The sequence below is a fragment of the Ostrea edulis genome, chromosome 6 (genome assembly GCF_947568905.1).
Source record: "Ostrea edulis chromosome 6, xbOstEdul1.1, whole genome shotgun sequence".
Classification (NCBI taxonomy): Eukaryota; Metazoa; Mollusca; class Bivalvia; order Ostreida; family Ostreidae; genus Ostrea; species Ostrea edulis.
Genome location: NC_079169.1, coordinates 12969077 through 12996500, shown reverse-complemented (window position 1 = coordinate 12996500; position 27424 = coordinate 12969077). Strand labels below are relative to the sequence as shown.

Here is a 27424-nt window from a genome sequence, read left to right as displayed (position 1 = left end):
CGGACCCCTGGATATACCAGAGGTGGGATCAGGTGCCTAGGAAGAGTAATCATCCCCTGTCGAACGGTCACACCCGCCGTGGGCCCTATATTTTCATCAGGTAAACGGAATTATCCGTAGTCAAAATCAATGTGCCAAGAACGATCTAACAATAGGTATGAAACATGTCAGACAACATTTGACCCAATGATAGGTTGTATTGACAAACTAGATCGTTATAACGACCATAGTTTCATTCCAGGCCGCCATAGACCTGAGTCATTTATATTGGTATCGCCTAGCACAGGTTTAAAATTTGTGACACTTATTACAAAGTTGTTTAGAAGTAAAAATGTACGAAGGGATTTTAAACGCCTTAGAAACAAAAATTGATAATCGGTAAAATTTTAGAATATGAATTCAGGATAATTTCTACTTCTGAAGAATCACCCAATCAATATCAAGGAAAGTGGATGTTGACAACAGCATTTAAACATAAAAGTTAGACACACACATAGTTTAACTTATTCTGAATATCAATATGACCACTGGACAGTGTCTGTTTACTCCTAGGTACATGGTCCCACCTTTGAGTCTGGTGTATCCAGGAGTCCATGTTTGTCCTTTATCTTGTTTTATAGAATTCATGAGATTGATCATTGTACATTATCTTCACCTTTCATGAATCAGTGTGCGCTATCTTCACTTTTCATTTTATAAATTCACAACTTGTATTTTTGTAGGGTCTATTAATAATTATAAGTAAGGGCCAATTTTATTATGATGCCCTTAAACATAATGCAATTCTAATATTCAATTCTCTGAATTCAAAAGTATGATAAAATGTGTAGTTGTACTATGCCTGCACAAATTAGATTAAAACTTGTACAAAAATTAACAATTCAAGGAGTTTAACTTGACAGTGAAAATGCATGATGCAAGAAGTGCTGCTTTAGAAAGAAATCCTTTCAACACTGAATCACTGAATATTTATTGTTCATTGATTCTAATACGAACAAAGACATGGCTTTCCCTGGAAAATAAAAATAAACCATTCAATAAATAAATATTCATTATTCAAGTTGTACAAATTTACATTTACATACATAATATACATATACATTAGATATTAACGAAACATTTTTTCTTTTAGTTTTATATAGATCGGTCATTGTTCGTTATCTTCACCTTTCATATGGAATGGTACTAAAACACTTACCAATGGTCTCTCACAGACGTAATGATTGCCCTGACCACAGCTGTCCACGTGCCAGTGGTATTTGTAAGACCTCCAGAAAATTCCACAGTTATAGTCACCCGTAGTGTGGTAAACTGGTTCCTGACCGTACCAGTCAAATTTGTGACATGGCTTTACTATGAATCCCCAGCACCATCTGTGTTTGTTTGGTCTCAGAACGTCATTCAATGCCATCCATGCTCCTCTTCGGACTGTAAACATAGATTAAGCAAATAATAAAACATCATTATGAAGGAACTGAAGACTGTAGAGAAGAGATGTATTATTTCATCAATCAAAACTGCCTTACATCCATAGGTGCTCAACATGTGTCTGATGTACGTGTTCTCGTGAGACTGGTCAACAGAAGCGAGATATCCTCCCATAGCGGTACATCTCATCTACAGAAAACAACGAAAGTCAGTTTATGATATAGATTTGTTTAGGGGTGAATTTAGATTCGTTTAGGGGAGAATTGTTTTGTTTATGCGAAAATTGTTTATGGGTCCGTATTTGCCCTATCCTGTATGTTGTATTATTTATAGGAGTTATGAGATTGACCACTGTTCGTTATCTTCACCTTTATGAGATCGATCACTGTTCGTTATCATCACCTTTATTGGGGTTATGAGATTGATCTCTGTTTGTATTTTTCACCTTTATTGGAGTTATGAAAGTGATCACTGTTTGTTATCTGCACCTTGATAAAGGTATCACATTAGATTGAAATTGCATAACGTTTTTTTTTGTTATTTACGAATTTGACCGGATCTATCTGAACTGCATGAGATGTATTGTTTGATCGGAATTGCTTGATTGATCAGGTTTATCTGAATTTTCTAATATATATATAAGTTTGATATGGATTGTGTAGGATATATTTGTGTACTTCTCTGAACTGATTAGGGTATATTATAACGAGATGGTGTTGAATAGTTTACAGAAAACATCTGAAGGCCCGAGGAGGGAATGTTTTCTCTGAATTATATAACACGATTGAGTTATTCACCATGCCTAGAAATCCAACCTTAAATGTAAAGGTGCGCTGACCCATTCTGACACCCGATTGTGTGGGAAAACAATAGCATGAAAAGGTGAAGTCAACGAACTGTTATCAATTTCAAAACTCGTATGATGAATACATTTGACCCAATGATAGTTTGTATTGGCAAACTAGATCGTTATAACCGACCATAGAATTGGCGGATTGCTGAATTTAAACGAGACTGGTAAAACCCTTGTAACATCCATTTGTTTCCCAGTAGCCTGTCGTGATTTAAAACTAATCACACACAGAACAAGCTCTTGGGTATCTATGTATACGTTCAAATTTGAAACAATACCATTATACAAAAGCCGAACACTCCTTTTATTGATGGACTATTGAGCTTGTGAAACAGTTGCTCACATCGTTTCATTCCTTCTCAGCCACGAATTCAGATGAGGAAATCATTTGGACGCAAAGAAAATTTAGAGGGTTGTTCAGGGAAAGAAATTGATAGCATTTTAAACGAAATTTGAGACTTGGAAGCTGAAAGGGACCCTCCCCCCGAATTTTGACTTAAATTTGGATATTTATGTGTAGATCAAAATCTTGAATGACGTCATCCATTGTTACATGTATTAGTTAATGTTTATTTCAAATGTTAGAATCAGTAGCAGTACTAGTTTCTATATTAAATTCCGACTGTTTACGTGATAGATTATCCAAATCAAAATTTGCCAGAAAAGAGAGTTGAATGCGCTGTCAATTTATTTAATTCGCGATGCGGTTCAAGACTACTCGAGAATAAAGTGTAACCATTTCTATAAGTGATGTATATCATTTCAAATTTAAATCAAATTTTAAAATGAATACAATTCTGTTGAAAGTCTTTTGTAGTTCAAATTCTCACCGAAGTTAAATTTAGAACTTTTTAAATTTTAGAGGCATTGTTTGGTGTTTTGGAAAACATTTTTTCTAAATTTTGTCTTATTTAATAATTTTTCGTTTGAGATATATATAAGGTTGATCGATCCTCATGTGATGTCATAGGTTTTTGCAAAACTCCTAATAGATTAAACTTTGCACATGATAGAAATATATCTGTCTGAGAAATTTTAGTCACTGGATATAATAAAAAATCTGGTAAACTATCAATACTAAAAAAGTTTATATTTCCCATAGATAAACAATTATTTATGATTTTAAAAAATGTTGTTAAGGGCAATAACTCCTATGCTGGAATTTCCTCTACTGGATGTCTATTACACATTGGTTTCCCTAATACCCACAATTAATCTATAGATATTTATGAATTACATGTAGCAGTTGTTAAAACTGTTAATATTTAAATTTTGTCATGTCAACAAGTTTTATCTAATTTTCTTATTCTGTTTTACGAAAATGTGTGATTTTCTGATGTTGATGTATGCTTATGTTTTTGTATATCTGACATCTTTAAAAAGGTGGCAACATATACATTTTCTTTGGTTATTAATCAAATTAAACTATATTGAATGGAAATTAATAAAGGTTTTCCACTTTTAACCATTAATATTGATAAGTCACATGAGGATAGAGCTACCTTCAGGCTATCCGAGAAAAATACAGTGCTGTTATAAATGTACCTCTCTGCACTTCGCACCATATGACGTCACAATGAAAAAGTACGTCACAGCGTACATGTTCTGATAGTTGTATCGCGGGGAAAGTGTCATAATATTTTGTCGTTATTTTGTACTGTTATCAAGTGATAAGCTGTATACGTGAAAATAAATCTTGTCAAATGAATATATATATAATATATATGATTCCTTTATGATATCAAATCATTCTCCATTTTTAATATATAGTATGCACGAAGGTGATATTCATATTATATTGTGACCTTGAACTCGCCCCTAATCTGAAAGACTGATGCGTTTAAAAATCCCCTCATGTACATAAATAATCTCATACTACAGAAACAGCGGCAAAGTTCAGCTTTATCTGCTATAAAAAACAATATGAATTTTTCTGCTGTATAATCTAGATATATTTATGCGTTTGAAAAGTGCAGGGAGAAATTTCTGTCTTGTATATTAACGGTATGATAAATATAAGAATGTGGACAACCCCGGTAATTCGCTGATGACTGTTGATATGTTGTTAAATTACAGCATGGTTAGTTTGAGTTTCCCAACACTTTTCATGTTAAGGATTTTAATTTGTTTTAGTTTATCGATAAAAATTCATCTGGTTATCCGCAAGAACCTGGAATTTTGTTCACAAGTAGGGCCTCTTGCTGTTTTTCAAAAATAAAGTGTTACGTGATATTTAACTGACGTCACTGGAAATTACCATGAGGGGAATTTACGGCAGCTCAGTCACCGTCAACATATGGGTAGTATCGTTTCGGTGTTTAACCGTAACAAGTGTAATGATACCTGTGAATTTGAGGTGCAATTTCACCCCATGATTATTGTGCATTTGACTATGGAAGCCCTTAACCTAGTTGCGTACCTGTTAAATATGCAATGTTAGATATTTGAATATCCAACGAATTGTCATTTGGATATTTATTTATACAACTAGTAAACAGTTTTGTATTAATATATCCAACTGATTCTGATTGAGTAGTTGAAATATGCGTCAACTAATAACAATGAATGACGTCATTAAAGTTTTGGAAATAGACTGAACTGTATAGGATATACCATACAGTTTGATCTGCTTAGGGTCCATTAGTTTATATCTGATATCCTGATTATGAGTTTCACCTCTTTATGTTTATCTATATAATATATATTTTCTCATAGACGTGATTTATCATTGAGTAAGGGTTTACTTTGAGCATGAGTTTACTTTGTGTATGAGTTTACTTTGTGTATGAGTTTACTTTGTGTATGAGTTTACTTTGAGTATTTAGTTTGAGTATGGGTTTACTTTGAGTATAGGTTTACTTTGAGTATTTACTTTGAGCATGAGTTTACTTTGAGTATTTACTTTGAGTATGAATTTATTTTGAGTATGGGTTTACTTGAGTATTTACTTTGAGTATGGGTTTACTTTGAGTATTTACTTTCAGTATGGGTTTACTTTGAGTATTTACTTTCAGTATGGGTTTACTTTGAGTATGGGTTTACTTGGCGGGACTGCGATACTCTTTTCGGCTACAATGACTCATTAAACAAGCATACAACATGCTCATGTCTATTGTTATTTCAGATGCTTTAACAAACTTAATGATCATGCCGATCCCCACTTACAGACGCTGTGTACCAGTTGAGCTTGTCTCTGCTGAACCAGTAACAACGTTTGTTGTACTGATGCCATCCGTGTGGACATCCGCCGGAAGTGACCTTGGCAGCGGCGTACTTGAAGGCACTGTATCTTGGTCTGTTTCCGTAACTGGCTTCGCAGACTGGAGTAGAAAGATCGGAAATTGATTTTAACTTGCCAATTTCAACGCTACATCGATTTTGCATATGAATTCGTGAAAATATACCGATATGACCATTCATAAAAATCAGTAAAAATACAGTTCATTACAGAAATTCATATGACATTCACATAATTTGCAGTTTAGAGTTTTCCATGCATTTACAAGTCTGTTTGGTACTCTCGTTTCCTTGATTTTGGGGCACACACAGACGATGAATAGTGATTCAATGACATAATTAATGTTTTGTTGAAATGTAAGCTTTACAAAACAAATTTCAGTTGTAAAATGATAAATCTTTGTAAACTTTTCTCTTTCAGCTTTGCAGTCTCTGTTCCAAAATAAACGGTGAACATAACGTAAAGTGATTAATCTCATAACTCCTTTATGGAATAGAAAATAGAGAGATGGGCAAACATGGACCCCTGGATATACCAGAGGTGGGATCGGGTACCTAGGAGGAGTAAGCATCCTTTGTCGACCGGTAACACCCGCCGTGAGCCCTATATCCTGATCAGGTAACCGTAATCATTAGTCAAAATCAGTGTGCAAAAACGTCTTACAGACAGCATCCGACAATATTTTTGATATGTTTGATTTCAATGCAAAAATATAAATAAGATAATATTGAATCGTCAGTTACCTTATGTTTCTTTGGAGGTCTAATTGATATAACCTTAAAATGTTACTTACCTACGAAGAAAGCACAGAACAGAGCAAGAAGACAGGACAGGGAATTCATTTTGTTTCTCTGATGAAATCGTAGAGAGTGACGTCCTATTTATACTGATGGAGTTTACACAGAGTTAACTTTCCATGTCTGTTAATCACACAGAAAATTATAGAACGCCTTTTCTTAGTGTGAAGGTAAACGTGTTATATATAATTTATTCATTTATTCGCAAAAATTGCTATGTTTGTGATAATATTCCATTACTATGTTGATTTCGATGTATAACTATTTGTAATTTCTGCACTTTCGTCTTTGATATGGCTGTAGTTTGAGCAGGTCAATTAAGCACATATGTTGTATTTGTAAATATCGTTTAGGTAAGCTTTAATTTTAGCATGATCGTACTGCACAAACAACCAATCGAATTGTATAAATACCTTGGTTCTCTACTGAGTCCTCAGAGAATATCTGCTGTCATGAATGCTTACATTTTTCTCGCACTACTTTGTGGTGTCTTGTTTGCTGGTAAGAAGAATTTTCGATAAACTATTTCTTAAAGATGTATACTGTTTAAGATAGTGCATCTTGTTGGACTCAGGCAAGGTTTTTTGTTTAAAATATCATAACTTTTAATATTATTTGAAGTTGAGGCGAGCTACAACAATGCCCCACGATACAACAAGTTCGGGTACATGGCTGCCAAGGTGGCGGCCGGGAGCTGTCCTTATGGCTGGTCCTTGTATCACGGGAGCTGTTATTATTTCAGCCGAGACAGACTGTCATGGTGGCAGGCAGAAGTAAGCTCGAAATAAAGTCATTTTGTTTTCGTCTCTGAAACACTGTATAAACGTTTTTACTGAGAGTTTATTCATTTCTCAATTACGATAATGTCCATTAAATTTTAGATGAAGTGTGCTTCCATGGGCGGTTTCTTGTGTAATGTTGATGAGGCTCACGAAAACACTTACGTCAGACATCATCTGGCCATGTATGGAGGTAAGAAAAATACATTCACTTTCATTAATTACCTGATGTGTCGATTGCCTTGGATTCAGTGTTTGTTGTCTTTATTTTTCATTGGTGTCCCACCTAATATAGCAGCCATAGTAAAGTTGGACCTTTGTTCCGGTTTTAATGAATGTTCAGTATACTTCTGTATGCTCTGGTCTCAGTCCAGTATTTTGAATGTTCAGTATAATTCTCGTAATGTTCCGTCCTCAGTACAATGGATGTTCAGTAAAAGTCTCTGTATGCTCCGGTGGCAGTCCAATACAATGGATGTTTATATTGTCAGTGTCACTGCTATAGTGAGAGTCCTGACTGCTCGTCTTACTTCATCCGGTGGGGATCCGGGCTAGAATAAACCCTCAATACCCCTTTCTTGCCGTAAGAGGCGATTAAATGAGGCGGTCCTTCGGATGAGACGGCAAAACCGAGACCTTGTGTTACAGAAGTATGGTATGATAAAAAAACATCCTGCTCAAGGCCATAAGCCCCGAGCATAGGCCTAAATTTTACAGCCTTTCATCGGCAGTTGTGACGTTTCCATGCAAGATGAAGATAACGAACAGTGATCAACCTCATAACTCCTATAAGCAATACAAAATAGATAGTTGGGCAAACACGGACCTCATATGAGTGAAATATTCTTGCGTGGGACGTTAAACAATACAGAATACATCTTTAAACTTCTGTATGTATTTAGCTTTAGTTAAAAAACTATAGAGCGAGTATTTTGTAGTGTCTTAGTTCTTAACATTTAATTTTACTTTTGGCGAAGGAACAGTGAATAATTATGACTGATATACAGATCTGCGTTGGTCTGGTTGTTTGAAATAATAACACAAATTACCATAATTGCAGTATCCCCTGGAGCTTGGATGGGTCTGAATGACTGTTTGTACCCCAACGCCCACAGATGGATCTGGGGATTCAGCAAGAAGAAGTGTCACAAGTTTGACTGGTACGGTAGCGAGCCCGTGTACCACAAAGCCGGCGACTGGAACTGTGGAGCCTTCTGGAAGCATTACCACTACCACTGGCACGTGGACAGCTGTGCCCAAAAGAATTACTATGTCTGCGAGATGAAACTGGTTTGTATTTCAATCGGAGTTAGCTGTTTTGAAGGGGGGAAAATGAAAATTAGAATTTTTAGACTTTGTAAGATTGATACATGATTAATAATTGTCTTTATATTTTTCAGGGAAAACCATGTAAATGTCAATATTAATAAAGATATTCAAAAGTATTAATTCATTGCTCTATATTCAGGTGTATAAGGCAATACATGAGGTATGATACTTATAACAATGTCCACATGTATTGTTTTAAGGTCTTGCATGCCATGTTTAAATTAAGAATGACACACCATATCTCTCTCTCTTAAACGCAATATATCAAAACGATTTATTTGTAACTGATTACACCCACACATTTTAAAGAATGTTCAGGTATATTGTTACCATGGTCTGTCCGTCACGCTTTTTCATTCTCAAACTCGTCTTTCATTTTAAGCATTATATACTTACTCTTTTGGAATATGATAGGTGGTGTCCTGTAGATTTACAATAAGGTTTAGAAACTTTCAATTTTATATTTTGGCACATCGGGGTCAGGAAACGATATTTTTTTTTACACAAACCTGGTTCCCAGAGCTCCTATTACCCTTTAAACAATAACCAAATCATCTTTTAGAAGATGAATAGTGATGTCCTGTAGATGTGCAGGTTTTGGAATTTTCGTTTACATCCTATGGTCAAATGAGGGTTACAGAAACGATTTTTTTTCTTTAAAAATACCCTGGTTCTTAGAACAGTTTACTCAGTAGCCAAATAATCGCCTAAAAGATAATTGGTGCTGTCTTATTGCTGTGCAATAAGGTTTCGGAATTTTCATTTTTATCCTGGGGGTATATTCAGGGTTTAAAAACAACGTTTTGCTATAGACAAACCTGGCTCCCAGAACGCTTCTTATAGTTTATGCAGTAACCAAATAATCTTCTGGGAGATGATTAGTGGTATCCTTTTGATGTGCAATAAGCTTTCAGAATTTTTATTTTTCACCATGAGGGTTAAACGGGGTGGGAAAAGACAAATTAAAACCTGGTACTCAGTGCATTAAGTTATGTGCAACAAGAATACATTTGCTTAAAGGATTGGAATCTCAACCATGTTATAGAACAATCAATGTATGAAATGCGTTGTAATGACCCCGGAGCACTTGTCCATCAGATTACTCAATGCATCTTAATATGAGCAGGAGGATTATATATGGCTAATGGGTCATCACCGCCATTGTTTTAAATAATTTCAACAGTTCTGAAAAAGGGTTTTGGATTACCCCAGGCCACTTGCCCAACAGAATATGCAATGCATCTTGACATATGCAACAATATAGAAAATATTTAAAGATAAATACTGTATTATGACATGATTTAGTTATATGAAAGGTGAAAATAGCTAACAGTGATATCTTGAGATATTTTCATACTGCCAACAAAATGCCGTTAGTTTTGCAATATCCCTAAATATTTTATTGAATTTTATCGGCATTCATCAAACTTGCAGCGGTTTCTATTTGATGCAGCGACAGACCTGAGTCATTGTTAGTGACTGTTGCATTGTCCGCCACTAGAAGTGAAGATCAAGTGACTTTAACATTACACTGTGGAGACGAGTTCAAAATGATAATGAATCTCTTATTGCTAATTGTCCCAGACCTTCTAGCAGATACATGAATCAGCTTACTAGAAATATATTGATAACGTCACCACCTGAATGTAAAACGGAAAAGTAAAGCATACAGATAGTGTTCAATCTCATAACTCCTATAAAGAATACAAAATTAAGAGTAGGCACAAGGGACCCTGGATATATCAGAGGTGGTATGAAGTACATGAGAACAAGCATCCTCTATCGACTGGTCACACCCCCTGTGAGCCCTATATCTCGGGAGTATAATCATTCGTAGTGAAGATCCGTGTGTACAGAACGGCTTAACTATCGGTATGAAACACTTCAGAGAATATTTGAGCTAATCTCAGGTTGTATTGGAAAATTAAATGGTTATAACCACCATATGAATTGAGTAATACTGACGTTAAACAAGACTTCAAAGGCCAGTAACAATAAACTTGTATGTCAATAGCCTTCCAAAGTCATAGTCAATATCAGCATTGGTCCATAGCTCGTAGTAGAACACACCCGTATGTATCGAATCAGTTGAGAGACATAAACACCATATGCAGATGATGATGGAATATTGTTATGGAAAGTTGACGATGCAGAAGCTGAAGTCGTCCATTTTGTTATAAAGATTAGTTAGTTTGCAGTTAACATTTATGTTCAATAAAATATATAAGTACAAAAGATATATGGAAAACTGTGGTGTCTTTAATTTTGAGTTCACTAGCATATATCTAATACAAATGAATGAAAATGATAGATAAAACATTGTCGATATATCTAAATGTCGACTCGAAGGACACTGGCAGATAATTCTCATGTAGAAGGTTTTGAATGAAAAGTGAAGATAACGAACAGTGATCAATCTTGATGTTGATGATACAGTGTTTTCAACAGTCTCGATTGAAGTCAGCAGCTCGCAAATTCTATGGTCGTTATAACGATCTAGTTGATCAATTCAGCCTATCATTGGGTCAAATGCTCTCTGACGTGTTTCATACGGATTGCTAGGCCGTTCTTGGTACACTGATTTTGACTACGGATAACTCCGTTTACCTGATCAGGATATAGGGCTCACAGCGGGTGTGACCGGTCAACAGGGGATGCTTACTCCTCCTAGGCACCTGATCCCAACTCTGGTGTGTACAGGGGCCTGTGTTTGCCGAACTCTCTACTTTGTATTGCTTATAGGAGTTATGACATTGGTCACTGTTCGTTATCTTCACCTCTCATAACTCCTTTAAGGAATACCAAATAAAACGTTTGACAAACATAGACCCCTGAACACATTAGAGGTAGGATATGGTACCTAAGAGGAGTAAGCAGCCCCTGTCGACCGGTCACACCCGCCGTGATTACTATGTCTTGATCAGGTAAACGGTGTAATCTGTATTCAAAATCGGTGTGCCAAGAACAACCTACATGAATATGGGGAGCTGACAATGGAGAAGCTGAATAAAATTCTGCCTTATAAGAATATAAAAACAAGTCATTTAAAGACCCAACTTTAAGTTAACGCCCCCAAATTTTACCTGTGTCGCGATCAATGATAAGCCGCTGGTCAATCAAACTTTTAACAATAGAGCTTACGTTGATTGACGTTTGCAGAGACCATGGTCTACAGCTACCTGAGAAAGATGTTTTGATAACAATCATGGCTAATGATGACCGGCAGTCTTCAGATCTCGAGGAAAGCCCCAGTATACCTGAGTTTTGATAGCATTGACTCGCACTTAGAATATTTTAATTTCTAATCGTATTTTCTCTCTCCATCTTTATACATGTATTATAGATTAAACAATCAGAAATCAAACAATAATAATAATAATAATAAAATAAAATATAAAAAAAAAAACACGACTTAGTGGAATATTTTCTATTAATGATTTATTGTGGCTTTATATTTATAAAAACATGAACAATTCTTTATTGGCGCAGCACATCAAATGTATAATAGTTATATTGCCCATGCGTAAAACTGTTACAGTAGTTTAAAAAATGCTTCTGTTTGAGATACCACATGGATTATAAATTACACAATCAGAAATCAAACAATAGTAAAAAAGCATAAATAAGTTATTGAGATATTTCTATTTATAATTTATCACGGCTTTATATTTAGAGAGAGAGAGAGAGAGAGAGAGAGAGAGAGAGAGAGAGAGAGAGAGAGAGAGAGTTACTGAGATATTTCTATTTATAATTTATCACGGCTTTATATTTAGAGAGAGAGAGAGTTATTGAGATATTTATAATTGATCACGGTTTTATATTTATAAAGAGAGAGAGAGAGAGAGAGAGAGAGAGAGAGAGAGAGAGAGAGAGAGAGTTATTGAGCTATTTATAATTGATCACGGTTTTATATTTATAAAGAGAGAGAGGGAGAGAGAGAGAGAGAGAGAGAGAGAGAGAGAGAGAGAGAGAGAGAGAGAGAAATATGTAAGACTGTAGCAATAATAAAGATAGATGAAATAATATGGCATGGCAATAGTGTTGCATACGTATGACAATAATTACTCATTTAGTCAATGATTGAGAGTAAGGCAGAGAGAGAAAGGGGGGGGGGTAGACTAGCTATGTGCCAGTTTCTGTTTGGGATACCATCGTTACAGAAACACTAACTCCACAGAAACCCTAAAGAGAGAGAGAGGAGGGGGTGTAGACTTCGTGTCAGCTTCTGTTTGGGATGCCATCGTTACACAAACACTACGTCCACAGAAACCCTAAAGAGAGAGAGAGAGGAGGGGGGGTAGACTTCGTGTCAGCTTCTGTTTGGGATACCACCATTACGCAAACACTACAGCTACAGAAACCCTACAGACGGCCCATATTGAGGGGTATCTTGATCATTCTTCATTTGGTTGTACATGTACACAGATCTACTTGGATTTATTCATTCTCTCGAAACATGGATATTTGACCTACTACACCCACGACACCGCGAACTCCCAGGACACCAGGAAGTGCCCGGAAACGCCGGGTAATATCATATTTAGGAAATTATTTATATACGATATATAACAATTTAATTAGAAGTTTTAAAAAGCAAAGGTTTAGAAATGGGCTAAACCTGTTATTTGCAATACATAAATATGACCAAGTTTGAAGGTTTACGGGAAATAGAAATGCGGTATGCATGTAGGTAGAAATTTTAATTTTTTTTTGCACAAATCAAGACACTAAGCATAATTTGTAATAACCTGAAAATTTTCCTGTGTATATCATAAAAATATACACAACAACCCATCTCTTGGCCAGGTAAATTCCAGGTAAATAACATTGACCATGGATAAGCTCCGCCCATATTCAGTGATCCGTGGAGCAACCGTACGGTGTTTTTTTTTTTTTGGTCTTTAAGAAAGGAGCACATCCAATGCCCATTGGAATTCCAACAGACTTTGTGAAGACATGATTACCAAAAACTACGTGGATATTGTCAATAAAGGTGTTTGCCCAACTCTCTATTTTGTATATCTTATAGCAGTTACGATATTGATCATTGTTCGTTATCTTCGCCTTTCGTAGTTGCGGTAACTGACCATCCCATTGACTGGCAAATCAAATATGAAACAAACTGACTGTCGTCTTTGAAAGATTTTATCTTTGAAGAGAACTTGGAGTATGAGCAGGATTAATAAACTTGGAGTTGAAACTCCAAACCTGGTTCCAGAAATGAAAAGGTGGAGATAACGAATAGTAATTAATCTCATAACTCTTAAAAGGAATACAAAATTAAGAGTTGGACTACTACTAACTTTGGGAACACCAAAGTAAGATGAAGGGCCTAGAAGGAGTAAGCACCTCCTATTGGCCGGTCAAACCGGCCAAGAGCCCTCTATCTTGATCATGTAAACTGAGTGACCCGTGGTCACAATCGTAATTAGTACAACAGGGGATACTTACTCCTCCTAGGCACCTGATCCCGCCTCTGGTGTGTCCAGGAGTCCGTGTTTGCCCAACTATCTATTTTGTAATGCTTGTAGGAGTTATGAGATTGATCACTGTTCGTTATCTTCACCTTGCATATGGATAACGGTCTAAGAATTGGTATGATACGTGTACAGTCTTACAGCATTCGACTTTATGACAGGTTGCAAATTAGATTATAACGACTCTAGAATTGGAAAAATGTTGACCTTAAACGAGACTGTTGCAACCCTGTAGCATAAAATTAATGGTCTGTAGACTGTCTTAATGTTAAAAGATTGATTATTTGCAGAATATGTTATAGCATATTGAATCAGCAGAGAGACATAAACACGATTTACTTATCACGGGTTATTGCTACATCAATAGTCTCGTTTGTTTTAAAATTGTGTTGTTAGTTTGCTTTTGAAATATGTCTACATATGAAGCAGATATGGAATAGTTTGTCATATAATTGAGTCTCGTGTCATTAGGGTGATACTTGGAAACATAAAAAGGAATTAGTGTTATGAGATTCGTCGACGCTAAAACATATGTATGTAGCTGGAAATTTCTCTCTCCGAATCTTCAACACGATATTTTACATGAAAATGAATGCTGTTCATTGAAAAAAACATGCGATACATTCAGTTATATAAATAGAGTTAATTTTTGCACACGATTGATAAAAGACTATTTAAGTATGAAAAGGTGACGATAACAAACAGTGAACCAGTATGTACGTACATGTACATCAGGTACCCGGAACAAGGTCATAATTGGTGGGCCAATTGTATAAATCAAACAAAAGCTGTTAATCCCCTGGAGTTTATCATTTCATATATGGAGTGATTTAATGTTTCTCATGAAACAACTTTCATTTGTAAGAGATAGGAAATGTATGATATAGATGACGTCCAATAGTTAATTTATTTATAAGTATCTTCCACATCAATTAATACACACAGACACAAGGTTTTCCCTGAAAAGAAAACGAAAAAATTACGATTCAGAACTACCAAATTCAATTGCTTTGTTTGATAATGTAACAAAAACCTTACAAAATAGCTATGAATTTCGGTACATCTTACCAATGCTTTCTCACAGACGTAGTAGTTGGCCGTTTGACAGCTGTCCATGTGCCAGTGGTATTTATAGGACCTCCAGAATGTTCCACAGTTGTAGTCACCAGTAGTGTGGTAAACTGGTTCCTGGCCGTACCAATCAAATTTGTGACATGGCTTAACGATGAATCCCCAGCACCATCTGTGTTTGTTTGGTCTCAGAACGTCATTCAATGCCATCCATGCTTACTCCTCCTAGGCACCTGATCCCACCTCTGGTGTGTCCAGGGGTCCGTGTTTGCCCAACTATCTATTTTGTATTGCTTGTAGGAGTTATGAGATTGATCACTGTTCGTTATCTTCACTTTGCATGCTCCTCTTCGGTCTAAAGCATCTATTATATTTCTTATCTTACCGAATTTGAAAATTTAATTGCGTTTCAAATGTACATGATAGTATTAGAATTGACTTACATCCATATACACTCAACATATGCCTGACGTAGGTGTTTTCGTGGGACTGGCCAACTGAGACGAGGTATCCTCCCATAGCAGCGCATCTCATCTATCGTGAACCGACAAAGGTGCACAGTAATGACTGAGTTAATTTTACTGTTACATATTATATTAACTTTTCAAATATCAAAGGATAACATACTTATTTCCATATCACTATTTCCATAGTCGGATATCATTTGATGAGTTGCTGTTAATTTCTGTTGTGAATATCGAAAATTAAGAGTTCTACTTTTAATTATGTTTTCGGTTGAAGTTCTATAGATTTTACAAGATTACATGTTTACTACATTTAAGTGAGATATACATACTGATGCTCTGTACCAGTTGAGCTTGTCTCTGCTGAACCAGTAACATCGGTTGTTGTACTGGTGCCATCCGTATGGACATCCGCCGGAAGTGACCTTGGCAGCGGCGTACTTGAATGCACTGTACCGTGGAGCGTAGTTGTAGCTAGCATCAGATACTTATCAGAAATAGATGAACACTAGTGTTAGATATATTATATGTTAATATCGATCGATCTTACTGATGCCATCCGAGGCACCCAGTAGGTATATCTACAACCTGTCATTAGGGCGTTATTTCTGACATGTTTCATACTTATTGTTAGGCCGTTATTTACATACTGATTTTGTCCATGGATTATTCCGTTTACCTGATCAAGATTTAAGGCTTAGGCGGGTGTGACCAGCCAATAAGGGGATGCTTACTCCCCCTTTGGTTTTTTCCAACTCTTCATTTTGTATTCTTTATAAGATTTATGAGACACCATAGAGTCGTCCACTTCTGCTTCATACTTAGATAGTTTATTGAAAGTAGACATTAACGGCAAACTGACATGTATGACAACTCAACTGTATGACAAACGGGATGATTTCAGCTTCTCCATCGTCAACTTCCCATATTTATGTACAATGTAGCAATATTCCATTATCACCTGCATATAGTGTTTATATATCTCAACTGATTCGATACGCAAGAGCTTGTTCTATGTATAATCAGTTTTTAAATCGAGGTAAGCTACTGACAAACAAGTTGATGGTACAGGGGTTTCAACAGTCTCGATAGAAGTCAGCATTTTACAAGTGCTATGGTCGATGTGGCGGTCTGGTTCGTCAGTACAATCTATCATTGGATCAAATGCTGTCTGGCGTGTATCATACCGATTGTTAAGCCGTTCATGGCACACTGATTTTGACTGCAGATGGTTCCGTTTGCCTGATCAGGATGTGTGTCTCGCGGTGGGTGTGGTCGGTGGACAGGGGATGCTTACTCCTCCTGGGCAGCTGGTCCCACCTCTAGTGTGTTCGGGGGTCCGTGTTTGCCCAACTATCTATTTTGTATTGCTTATACGAGTTATGAGATTGATCATTGTTCGTTATCTTCACCTTTCATTGATCACTGTTCGTCATTGTCGCCTTTTCGTGTGCCCTTTTCAAATGTGCATGTTTCTACGTCTTAATTTGATGAATAATAAATTTGGGCTTTTGTTTAAAATTAGAAAAAAACTAATCAAACTTTTCATTTCTTAAATTTTAGTAAGTCTATCGATGATGTCAATTTCTGCTCCAATTAAAATGCAATATATGCAGCTTTATTTTAGTTGACAATTAAATAAATTTTATATTCATTCAAAGGGGCTTTGGTTGCCAAAGTTATGTTTTAGATGCAGAACAATTTTCTAATGTTTACAGAAGCGCCATTAGCTATAACTGAAGTGCCACAAACTTTGCTCTAAAACTATTGCAGACCCATTTCAAGTGGTCGAGTTATTTACTAGTTTAAAATTCAAATCTAAATTCGACCAATTTTACTACTATTTACATTACAACATACTATTTTAAGAATATTCTATTGTTCACCGAGGAATACTCGCAAGGTTTCCATAAAGGAATTACGTTATAGATCTCTATAACATATGCGCACCCTGCTGGCACTTTCATTCCTACATTCGAAGTTTTTTTTGCAAGATTTTCCTTAAGGATCTTATTGATGTATACGTACCAGCCAGGAAAGTAGAAACCAAGACAACAAAGGCAAACATTCTGCTCATCAATGGGATCCTTCTCGATGTTCGAACTCACGTTTTCCTTATATATATACCGTTCAGAAAAAAAATCAATGTTGTAGACATTGAAAAACGACCGAAACCTACATACAGTAACGGAAACACCTCTATCTGGTTTTTCAACAATGTACATTATTTCTTATGGTATGTTTCTGTTGACAACAATACCTAAAGCCTATAATCCTATTATATCGTATTGATTTAGATCTATAAAAAACAGGTGTCAGTATCGTTCAAATTATCTTAGGCAACAATCTCACTGGGAGTAATGAAGCAGGATTAACATGGAAAGGGCGTTCCTATGCTGCTGTAGGGATGTGTTGAGCGGCGATAGAGGTAGATATATAAGCAGGGATCCTCCGTTTATTTTCTTTACAGGAAGGAAAAGATGAACAGCTTTCTTGCTTTCTTCGTAATAGTGGTCATTGAAGTATTCCCTGGTTTCTTCGCCATATAAAAAGGCGTTATATCAATTTTATTATCATTATATCTATATAATAACTAACTGCATGTTAATGCTACATCGGTATTCCTTTGTAGTTGAGGGTAGTTATAACTATGCTCCCAAGTACGGTAAGTTTGGATATGTTGCCGCCAAAATAGCTGCAGGGAGCTGTCCTTATGGATGGAGTCTATATCACGGGAGCTGCTATTATTTCAGTAGAGATAGACTGACCTGGTGGCAAGCCTCTGTAACTACTAACTGTAGTCTTGATTCCTTCTAATATCAAAATGTCAACGACAATGTCAGTTACAATTGAGCAATATCATTTAATAAACTTTTATCTATCACGGTATGACTGGCCATGCCATTTTAGTAATACATTATTAAGACATTTGAAACAGAAGAAGTCGTATGATATTTCAGATGAAATGTGCTTCCATGGGTGGTTTTTTGTGCAATGTTGACGAGGCCCACGAAAACACTTACGTCAGACATCACCTGGCCATGTATGGAGGCATGTTGAGTAAAATTGCTTGGATAGAATTTCGAAATTCATTTCAAAATTAAGGATTATATCTCCCTCATGCATAGCTCTGGTCATTGGACGAATTTGGCTCCAGTTTTTTGGCACTCTAGTTTTCCTTGTTGCTCTTACAAGTTTTCTGTCATTTCGAATTTCCAAAATTTCGGCTTGAGCATCACTGAAGAGGCATTATTTGTTTGCGAAATGCTGACTTCAATCGAGACTGTTGAAATCCCTGTACCATCAACTTGTTTGTCAGTAGCTTACCTCGATTTAAAAACTGACTATACCCAGAACAAGCTCTTACATATCTAATCAGTTGAGATATATAAACACCATATGCAGGTGATAATGGAATATTGCTACATAAATGTGGGAAGTTGACGATGGAGAAGCTGAAATCATCCCGTTTGTCATACAGTTGAGTTGTCAGTTTGCCGTTAATGTCTAATTTCAATAAAATATCTAAGTATGAAGCAGAAGTGGACGACTCTGTGGTGTCCTTTATTTCGAGCTCACAGGGATATATCAAATCGACATATGAATGAAAGCTATCATTGTTAATAGACAAAACGTCATCGATATATCTAAAAGTCGAATTGAAGGTCACAGCGAGAGATTTTTTCTTCTCACGTAGAAGTTTTTAAATAAATTCTGCTTCATATGAATGTAATTTCAAAACATAATCATGCATTGCAAGTCTTATATATGTTCATTTTCTGCTATTCAAATGGTCAAGGATTGACATGTTTTTGAGCTGTTTCGCATAAGAAGGAATTGACCTCATGCCTTGATTACTACCAAATCAAGTATCTTGATATTGCATATTTATAAACACATAATTTGTTGATGTAAAACTTATACGGTACTAATTTTTATGCACCAGAGGCACATTTCGACAAATAATGTCCCTTCAGTGATGCTCAAGCCGAAATATTGGAAATCCGAAATAACAATAAACTTGTAAGAACTAAAAGAAAAACAGAGTGCCAAAGAACGGAGTCAAATTCGTCTACGGATCAGAGCTATACATGACGGAGATAATCCTTAATTTTGAAATGAAGCATACAACTCTTTGATTATTTCCAAAACTGCCTTGAAAGACCACAGATTTGACAATTTCTAAGAAAAATGTAATTTCATAACAACAAAGTGTTGTGCTATGCTATTTCAAATCTGAATCAATTTCGGTAAAATAAAGTGTTAATTTTCTGTCTGATTACATGTAAGGTGAAGATAACGAACAGTGATCAATTTCACAACTCCTATAAGCAATACAAAATAGATAGTTGGGCAAACACGGAACCCTGGACACACCAGAGTGAATTGCTAAATTTCACACTAATCCTAACCCCGACATGGGATGCTTACTCCTCCTAGGTACCTGATCCCACTTCTGGTGTGTCCAGGGATCCGTGTTTCCCCAATTATCTATTTTGTATTGCTTGTAGGAATTGTGAGATGATCACTATTCGTTATCTTCACATTTCACACAAATAACAAAATATATCTACAAAAAAGTTCAGAAGCAGAATTGGTTCTTATCGCTTCTTATCTTTTTTGTGCATATACTCTTTTAAGTTTTGTTGTTGATATTTGAAAACTAGATGCAGATATTTTTAACTTGTGTCAATGTTTGTTGATAGTCAGCCCTGGAGCTTGGATGGGTTTGAACGACTGTCTGTATCCGAACGCCCACAGGTGGAATTGGGGATTCAGCAAGAAGAAGTGTCACAAGTTTGACTGGTATGGTAGCGAGCCCGTATATCACAAAGCGGAAATATTCATTTCTAGTGATCAGTCATCAAAAACACTACTTTGTTAAACCTCACTCTGATTGATGCACAAGTACTCTGAAGTTGAAATATTAAAAAAATGTCCGAGTTCCTCATTGACATTATCTTCGTGGTCTTTGGTGATCAGGTCTTCCCACAGTCTGTTGGAATTCCCATGGGCACGCATTGTGCTCCTTTGTTAGCTGACCTGTTATTATATTCTTATGAAGCAGAATCTATTAAAAAAAATTCTGCGTGAGAAGAAAACATATCTTACTGTGCCCTTCAATTCGCCATTTAAATATATCGACAACGCAGTATCTGTCAACATTAATAATTTTCATTCGTATGTCGATTCAATATATCCCTGTCAAATCGAAATAAAAGACACCATTGAGTCGTCCATTTCTGCTTCATACTTGATATATTATTGAAAATAGATGTTAATGGCAAACTAACAACTCAACGTTGTGATAAACGGGATGATTTCAGCTTCTCCATCATTAACTCCCCATATTCATGTAGCAATATTTCATTATCACCTTCATATGGTGTTTGTATATCTCAACTGATTTGATACGCAAAAGCTTGTTCTGCGTATGATCAGTTTTAAAATCGATACAGGCTACTGACAAACAAGTTGATGGTGCAGGGTTTACAACAGTCTTGCTTAAAGTAAGTATTTCGCGAAACTCTGGTCGTTATAACAATTTAGTTTGTCAATACAACCTATCATTGGGTCAATTGTTATCTGACTTGTTTCACACCGATTGTTAGGCCGTTCTTGGCTCATTTATCTTGATTACGGATAACTCTGTTTACCTGATCAAGATATAGGGTTCATGGCGGGTGTGACCGGTGGACAGGGGATGCTTACTCCTCCTAGGCACCTGACCCACCTATGGTATATCCAGGGATCCGTGTCTGCCCAACTCTAATTCATATTGCTTATATGAGTTACGAGATTGATTACTGTTCGTTATCTTCACCTTTCACGAGAAATGTGTACTGGATCTAGCTGACATAGCTCGTAGAAGACCTTTCTGTTGTAAGGCCCATTACTAGAATTCTATATTTTAGAAGACCTTTCCTTTCTGCAGATGTACATGTATCTAGATATTTAGATATGCCTACGACGTTGTATATGTTAACAATAATGCTTTTCATCCATATGTTGATTCGATATATGCCTGGGAACTCTAGATAAAAGATACCACAGATAGGTGATGCTTGCTCCTCCTAGGCACCTGACCCCACCTCTGGTATATCCAGGGGCTCCGTGTTTGCCCAACTCTTTATTCGTTTATTCCTTATAGGAGGTATGAGATTGATCACTGTTCTTTTTCTTCACCGTTTCATTACTATAATAAATGTTGATCTGATTACATCCGTCAATAACATGTCCATTATGCAAGGTGAAGATAACGAACAGTGGTCAATCTCATAACTCCTACAAGCAATACAAAATAGATAGTTGGGCAAACACGGACCCCTGGACACACCAGAGGTGGGATCAGGTGCCCAGGAGGAGTAAGCATCCCCTGTTGACCGGTCACACCCGACGTGAGCCCCATATCCTGATCAGGTAAACGGAGTAATCCGCAGTCAAAATCAGTGTGCCAAGAACGGCTTAACAATCGGTATGAAACACGTCAGACAGCATTTGACCCAATGCGAGGTTGTATTGACGAACTAGATCGTTATAACGACCATAGAATTTGCGAAATGCTGACTTCAATCGAGAATGTTGAAATCCCTGTACCATCAACTTGTTTGTCAGTAGCTTACCTCGATTTAAAAACTGACTATACCCAGAACAAGCTCTTACATATCGAATCAGTTGAGATATATAAACACCATATGCAGGTGATAATGGAATATTGCTACATAAATGTGGGAAGTTGACGATGGAGAAGCTGAAATCATCCCGTTTGTCATACAATTGAGTTGTTAGTTTGCCGTTAATGTCTACTTTCAATAAAATATCTAAGTATGAAGCAGAAGTGGACGACTCTGTGGTGTCCTTTATTTCGAGCTCACAGGGATATATCAAATCGACATATGAATGAAAGCTATCATTGTTAATAGACAAAACGTCATCGATATATCTAAAAGTCGAATTGAAGGTCACAGCGAGAGATTTTTTCTTCGCACGTAGAAGTTTTTGAATAAATTCTGCTTCATATGAATATAAAAACAGGTCAGCTAACAAAGGAGCACAATTCGTGCCCATGGGAATTCCAACAGACTGTTGGAAGACCTGATCACCAAAGACCACGAAGATATTGTCAATGAGGAACTCTAGCATATTTTTTATTTCAACTTCAGAGTACTTGTGCGTGGAATCAGAGTGGTGTTTAACAAAGTAAGTTTTTGAATGACTGATCACTAGATATGAATATTTCCGTTTTCCGTTTTTGTTGAAGAAGCAACTGTCTATGATGTCAAAAAGTCTAGTTTTTAATTTATCGTGAGGAATGGTCGTGTATAGTGTTGAAAAGTCATAGGTTTTAATGCTATTGATTTGGGAAAAATTCTGTGATTTCAAGTTTACTAAAAGTTCTTTAGAATTTTTTAGAATCCACATTTGATTAACACCACTTCTGGCATATGTAGTCGCACAGTAAGTTTGAAGTTTCTCCTTCACAGCTGTTGACATTTTCGTGAGGAGCAAAGATAGTGGCTTGGTAGAGCACTTACTGGATCCATATTACACAAAGGTAAAACATCATTTTATTTACCACATATTTATTACAAACATTTATTACAATTAGTATTGGCATTTGCAAGGTTTTCCCTAAAAAAGAGAGAAAGCATTTGATTATCATATTCATCGTTGAGATATTTTGATTAAAACTGAAAGTATTCGATAATACAAATATGAATAGAAAATTACCAGTCTCATTTCGCAGACGTAGTAATTCGTTTGCGCACAGCTGTCCACGTGCCAGTGGTATTTATAACTGGACCAGAAGACACCACAGTTCCAGTCGCCAGATTTGTGGTAAATGGGCTCGTTACCATACCAATCAAATTTATGGCATCGCTTATTTGTGAATCCCCAACTCCATCTGTGAGCGTTAGGGTACAGACAGTCATTCAGTCCCATCCAAGCTCCAGGGGACACTATCAACAGACATTTATAAAGTTAATAAAGGGTGGACAAACATTTGTAGTTTCTATCTATACAGCTACCTCCTTTAGCAAAATCAAGATAGGGACCTTAATTTTAGAATTTTGTCATGTCTAACCTTTTCGTTAAATATTTTGCATAAATAATTAGGTTTACAAATTTGACGTCAATTTTTGTAGTTTGTAACGTACACGGTTAGGTGTATGAATCTATACAGGTAAAATGTACGAAGTTAAGCAGCAAGTAGTTATGAATATACAATACGTAACTAATTCAAATAGCAACAATGCTATTTTTCAAATAAAAAAATTATGGACCGCATGCCACATACACAGTACAAGAATATAGTTTTAACCAACGCATAAGGCTCATGAGTAGTATGCTACTGTTTTACTGAAGTATTGTCATTTTTAGAAAAAGGCAATGACTCTTGACGTTGTATTCTGGTTTGCAAGATTTAGTTTTTATCTATTTCAACATGGAAATAACAAAAAATAGAGAGAAATCACATAATGTTTTGATGTGTATATCAGAAATAGCTAGTATATCCTTTAATCTTTTATGAAGTTTTAGCTCTTCACGTACCTCCATACATCGCTAGGTGATGTCTGACGTAGGTGTTTTCGTGCGCTGCATCGATATTACACAAGAAACCTCCCATGGAAGCGCATTTCATCTTGAATGTATTAAATTTAAGAAATAAAATAATGTTGCCATAATCCTTCTTTATCAAGACAATCACTGCATAAACATTTGGCTCACTGTCAGTTATTATAACCAAAGGATGTTTCCTTCACGACAAGAACACGACGAGTCTACACGACTAAAGAATTCAGTTCAGACAGCGAAGAAGTCTTTTTAAATCTCCGTCTTAACATAAAAATAAGAAAATGATTTCAACTACGCCTTAAAATATAAAATCTGATAATTACAGAGGCTTGCCACCAGGTCAGTCTGTCTCTACTGAAATAATAACAGCTCCCGTGATATAGACTCCATCCATAAGGACAGCTTCCAGCAGCTACCTTGGCGGCAACATATCCAAACTTACCGTACTTTGGAGCAAAGTTATAGCTACCCTCAACTGTAACAACAAATGATTTTGTCAATGATATCATCGTCACTTTTCCGAAATGAAATTAGTGCTAGCATTAATAACATTATTAACAGGTCTTGCTGTTAATGTTTTTTTTACCTATAGCTACAGCTACAAGCACTGAGACAGCAAGTAAGCAATTCATGACTGAAACTTACAGTATGAACCAAGGTCCCTACTATCTCAGCTTTTATACGACTGAGGCCTATCCTTTTGACTAGTGTTACTTGTAGATAGTAACGCCTTTTTCGAGTTTAGAATAAACAAATAACCATGTTTGTAAATCGTATTAGCTGATTCAGATAGAATTTACCTAATATGCATAACACATTTGGTGTTTATGGGTGTATCGGAGGATTAGGGAGGATGATAATCTCTTGTTAAGGAGTTGACATATTGCAATACATGGAATTACCTGTGCAATGATCGAAGTATCCACATATATATAAACCTCTGAAAGTTTCAAACACCAGCAAGTTTCTACACAGCACCGTACAACATGAACTCCTTGGTTCTAGCTCTCCTTCTGATATCGGCCGTCGTCAGTGGTAAGTCAAATGTTAAAAAAATGTGTGTTTTTCAATATCTAATACATTTACTACAAGTCGCAATGATTGTCAGAAATCAGTGTAATTAAGTATTTACAGATCAGGTTCCAGCGTGTGATCATATTTGTTACTGTTAGAATGTGAACTATTGGGCGCCGACGTCAAGTAATTATATGACTTTAGATCAATTTGAATTAATGCAGCAGTTTTCATACTTTGACGTTGATGATGAAGTGAGATTATCACTTAGTGACTGGTCTAGAAGGGTTACAATGAACCCTCCCATTTGGTTGGCAACATTTGCGTCTAAAAATGTTTGCTTGTTCCATTTGCACCCTTTATGCGTCTTCCCTTAGGTAATATTTTGAACACATCATTCCTGCATACATTATGATAGTTCAACATTGATTTCAGTTTCTCTTGCGAGTTATGGAAACAGACCGAGGTACAGTGCCTTCAAGTACGCCGCTGCCAAGATCACTTCCGGTGGATGTCCCTACGGATGGCATCAGTACAACAAACGTTGTTACTGGTTCAGCAGAGACAAGCTCAACTGGTACAGAGCCTCTGTAAGTTGGAACCGTCACGACGCCATGCGTTCTCAAAGTTTGTCACAATATATCCGTTAAAAATAGACATGGGTAGTCTGTGTGATTATCTATATAGAGTCAGCAATTTAGGCCATTACCATTGCCTATGTATGATTCAAGTGATATGGTAATGCGGGTTCGTTGAATTGTTATTGGAAAGGATAACTCTGATATGAATAATCTTTCTATTGCCTGTAATAAGACATTAGAAAAACTACATTATCATCATTATTAAATATTGTCACGTATTACCAAGTTTTGTTTTAAAAATTTCCCGTACGATGGTCTTTCTGGGGTATAAGTTGCTATTGCTGACCTACAGAATTAACCACTTTTGGTATTGCACACAAGATATCCAATGGGGAAAATACATGTAATTGTTATATATCTTAGATGAGATGCGCTGCTATGGGAGGATATCTCGTCTCAGTTGATCAGTCCCACGAAAACACCTTCGTCAGGCACATGTTGAGTGTCTATGGATGTAAGCATTTTCATCACATCTAATAATTTTGTAACGTTTCAACTATTTCTTTTTAGTTTGCAAATCTTGCTAAGGCACTGTAAATTTGATGTCTACTTATTAGACCGAAGAGGAGCATGGATGGCATTGAATGACGTTCTGAGACCAAACAAACACAGATGGTGCTGGGGATTCATCGTAAAGCCATGTCACAAATTTGACTGGTACGGCCAGGAACCAGTTTACCACACTACTGGTGACTACAACTGTGGAACATTCTGGAGGTCCTATAAATATCACTGGCACGTGGACAGCTGTCAAACGGCCAACTACTACGTTTGTGAGAAACCAATGGTAAGAATGCGATTTTGCTCAATTGAATATGCATTAATTCTGATAATGGAAAACTTGTTACGATTATCAATATAAGGAGAATATTGGTATGACATATACATATAAAATATGCTATTTTTATAAAATTATAAAGGCATGTGATGAATCAGCTAGGTAAGCTGTGATTTGACATTGTAAAATACTCTACAGGTATTTTCTTCTTTCAGGGAAAGCCATGTGTCTGTGTTTATTAGATTATCTGTAAGAAATAAACTTTTAACGACCATATTGTGACATTTTGTTGAGTGATTATTCTTACTTATCGGTTAATTGTGTGCAATTTAAAACGAGTGGAAGATAAAGGTTCTTCAAGAATGTCCATTGGTCACCGACCATTTACCTACACTGAATGTTTATTGGTAGAGAGACAGAACATCCAGCCATTTACTTAAACTGAATGTTTATTGGTCGAAAGACAGAACATCCGACCATTTACTTAAACTGAATGTTTATTGGTCGAGAGACAGAACATCCAACCATTTACTTAAACTGAATATTCATTGGTCGAGAGACAGAACATCCAACCATTTACTTAAACTGAATATTTATTCGTCGAGAGACAGAACATCCGACCATTTACTTAAACTGAATGTTTATTGATCGAGAGACAGAACATCCAACCATTTACTTAAACTGAATGTTTATTGATCGAGAGACAGAACATCCAACCATTTACTTAAACTGAATGTTTATTGATCGAGAGACAGAACATCCAACCATTTACTTAAACTGAATGTTTATTGATCGAGAGATAGAACATCCAACCATATACTTAAACTGAATGTTTATTGATCGAGAGACAGAACATACGATCATTTGTCTACGTTGAATGTTTACTGGTCCAGAGACTGAACATCTGACCATTTACACAGTGTAATGATTTCTGTAATGTATGCTTATTCATGATTACATTATACACAGTCCTGATCC

The 27424-nt window shown here is 36.2% G+C and overlaps 4 protein-coding genes across 4 annotated transcripts; 2 read left to right on the top strand and 2 right to left on the bottom strand.

The window, feature by feature from the left end:
* Positions 1–985: 985 nt before the first annotated feature.
* Positions 986–17504, bottom strand: LOC130047197 (perlucin-like protein). Its single transcript, XM_056141800.1, has 7 exons — positions 17465–17504; positions 15769–15923; positions 15416–15506; positions 5447–5601; positions 1527–1617; positions 1199–1428; positions 986–1012 (listed from the first exon to the last, which is right to left on the bottom strand). The coding sequence occupies exons 1-7, from the start codon at positions 17502–17504 to the stop codon at positions 986–988; spliced, it is 789 nt and encodes a 262-aa protein (XP_055997775.1).
* Positions 6769–8522, top strand: LOC130047144 (perlucin-like protein). Its single transcript, XM_056141562.1, has 5 exons — positions 6769–6817; positions 6938–7089; positions 7198–7288; positions 8156–8385; positions 8496–8522. The coding sequence occupies exons 1-5, from the start codon at positions 6769–6771 to the stop codon at positions 8520–8522; spliced, it is 549 nt and encodes a 182-aa protein (XP_055997537.1).
* Positions 17505–23041: 5537 nt separating the features above from the next.
* On the bottom strand, positions 23042–24645 carry LOC130047141 (perlucin-like protein). Its single transcript, XM_056141559.1, has 5 exons — positions 24600–24645; positions 24337–24488; positions 23990–24080; positions 23168–23397; positions 23042–23068 (listed from the first exon to the last, which is right to left on the bottom strand). Exons 1-5 carry the CDS (start codon positions 24643–24645, stop codon positions 23042–23044), a joined length of 546 nt encoding a protein of 181 aa, XP_055997534.1.
* A 354-nt stretch (positions 24646–24999) lies between these two features.
* On the top strand, positions 25000–26688 carry LOC130047142 (perlucin-like protein). The gene is made up of 5 exons (XM_056141560.1): positions 25000–25048; positions 25463–25617; positions 26032–26122; positions 26226–26455; positions 26662–26688. Exons 1-5 carry the CDS (start codon positions 25000–25002, stop codon positions 26686–26688), a joined length of 552 nt encoding a protein of 183 aa, XP_055997535.1.
* The last annotated feature ends 736 nt before the right edge of the window (positions 26689–27424 follow it).

Bases quoted from the DNA above. Each gene is read 5' to 3' on its own strand.
- LOC130047141 (XM_056141559.1), bottom strand. From the start codon at position 24,645: ATGAATTGCTTACTTGCTGTCTCAGTGCTTGTAGCTGTAGCTATAG. The intron at 24,489-24,599 runs GTAAAAAAAACA...TTGTTGTTACAG, and splicing joins GCTTGTAGCTGTAGCTATAG to TTGAGGGTAGCTATAACTTT. The intron at 24,081-24,336 runs GTAATTATCAGA...AATACATTCAAG, and splicing joins TGACCTGGTGGCAAGCCTCT to ATGAAATGCGCTTCCATGGG.
- LOC130047144 (XM_056141562.1), top strand. From the start codon at position 6,769: ATGAATGCTTACATTTTTCTCGCACTACTTTGTGGTGTCTTGTTTGCT. The intron at 6,818-6,937 runs GTAAGAAGAATT...TATTATTTGAAG, and splicing joins TTGTGGTGTCTTGTTTGCTG to TTGAGGCGAGCTACAACAAT. The intron at 7,090-7,197 runs GTAAGCTCGAAA...ATTAAATTTTAG, and splicing joins TGTCATGGTGGCAGGCAGAA to ATGAAGTGTGCTTCCATGGG.
- LOC130047197 (XM_056141800.1), bottom strand. From the start codon at position 17,504: ATGTTTGCCTTTGTTGTCTTGGTTTCTACTTTCCTGGCTG. The intron at 5,602-15,415 runs GTAAGTCAATTC...TTTCTACTCCAG, and splicing joins TATGTTGAGTGTATATGGAT to TCTGCGAAGCCAGTTACGGA. The intron at 1,429-1,526 runs GTAAGGCAGTTT...CTATGTTTACAG, and splicing joins CATGTTGAGCACCTATGGAT to TCCGAAGAGGAGCATGGATG.
- LOC130047142 (XM_056141560.1), top strand. From the start codon at position 25,000: ATGAACTCCTTGGTTCTAGCTCTCCTTCTGATATCGGCCGTCGTCAGT. The intron at 25,049-25,462 runs GTAAGTCAAATG...CATTGATTTCAG, and splicing joins GATATCGGCCGTCGTCAGTG to TTTCTCTTGCGAGTTATGGA. The intron at 26,123-26,225 runs GTAAGCATTTTC...TCTACTTATTAG, and splicing joins CATGTTGAGTGTCTATGGAT to ACCGAAGAGGAGCATGGATG.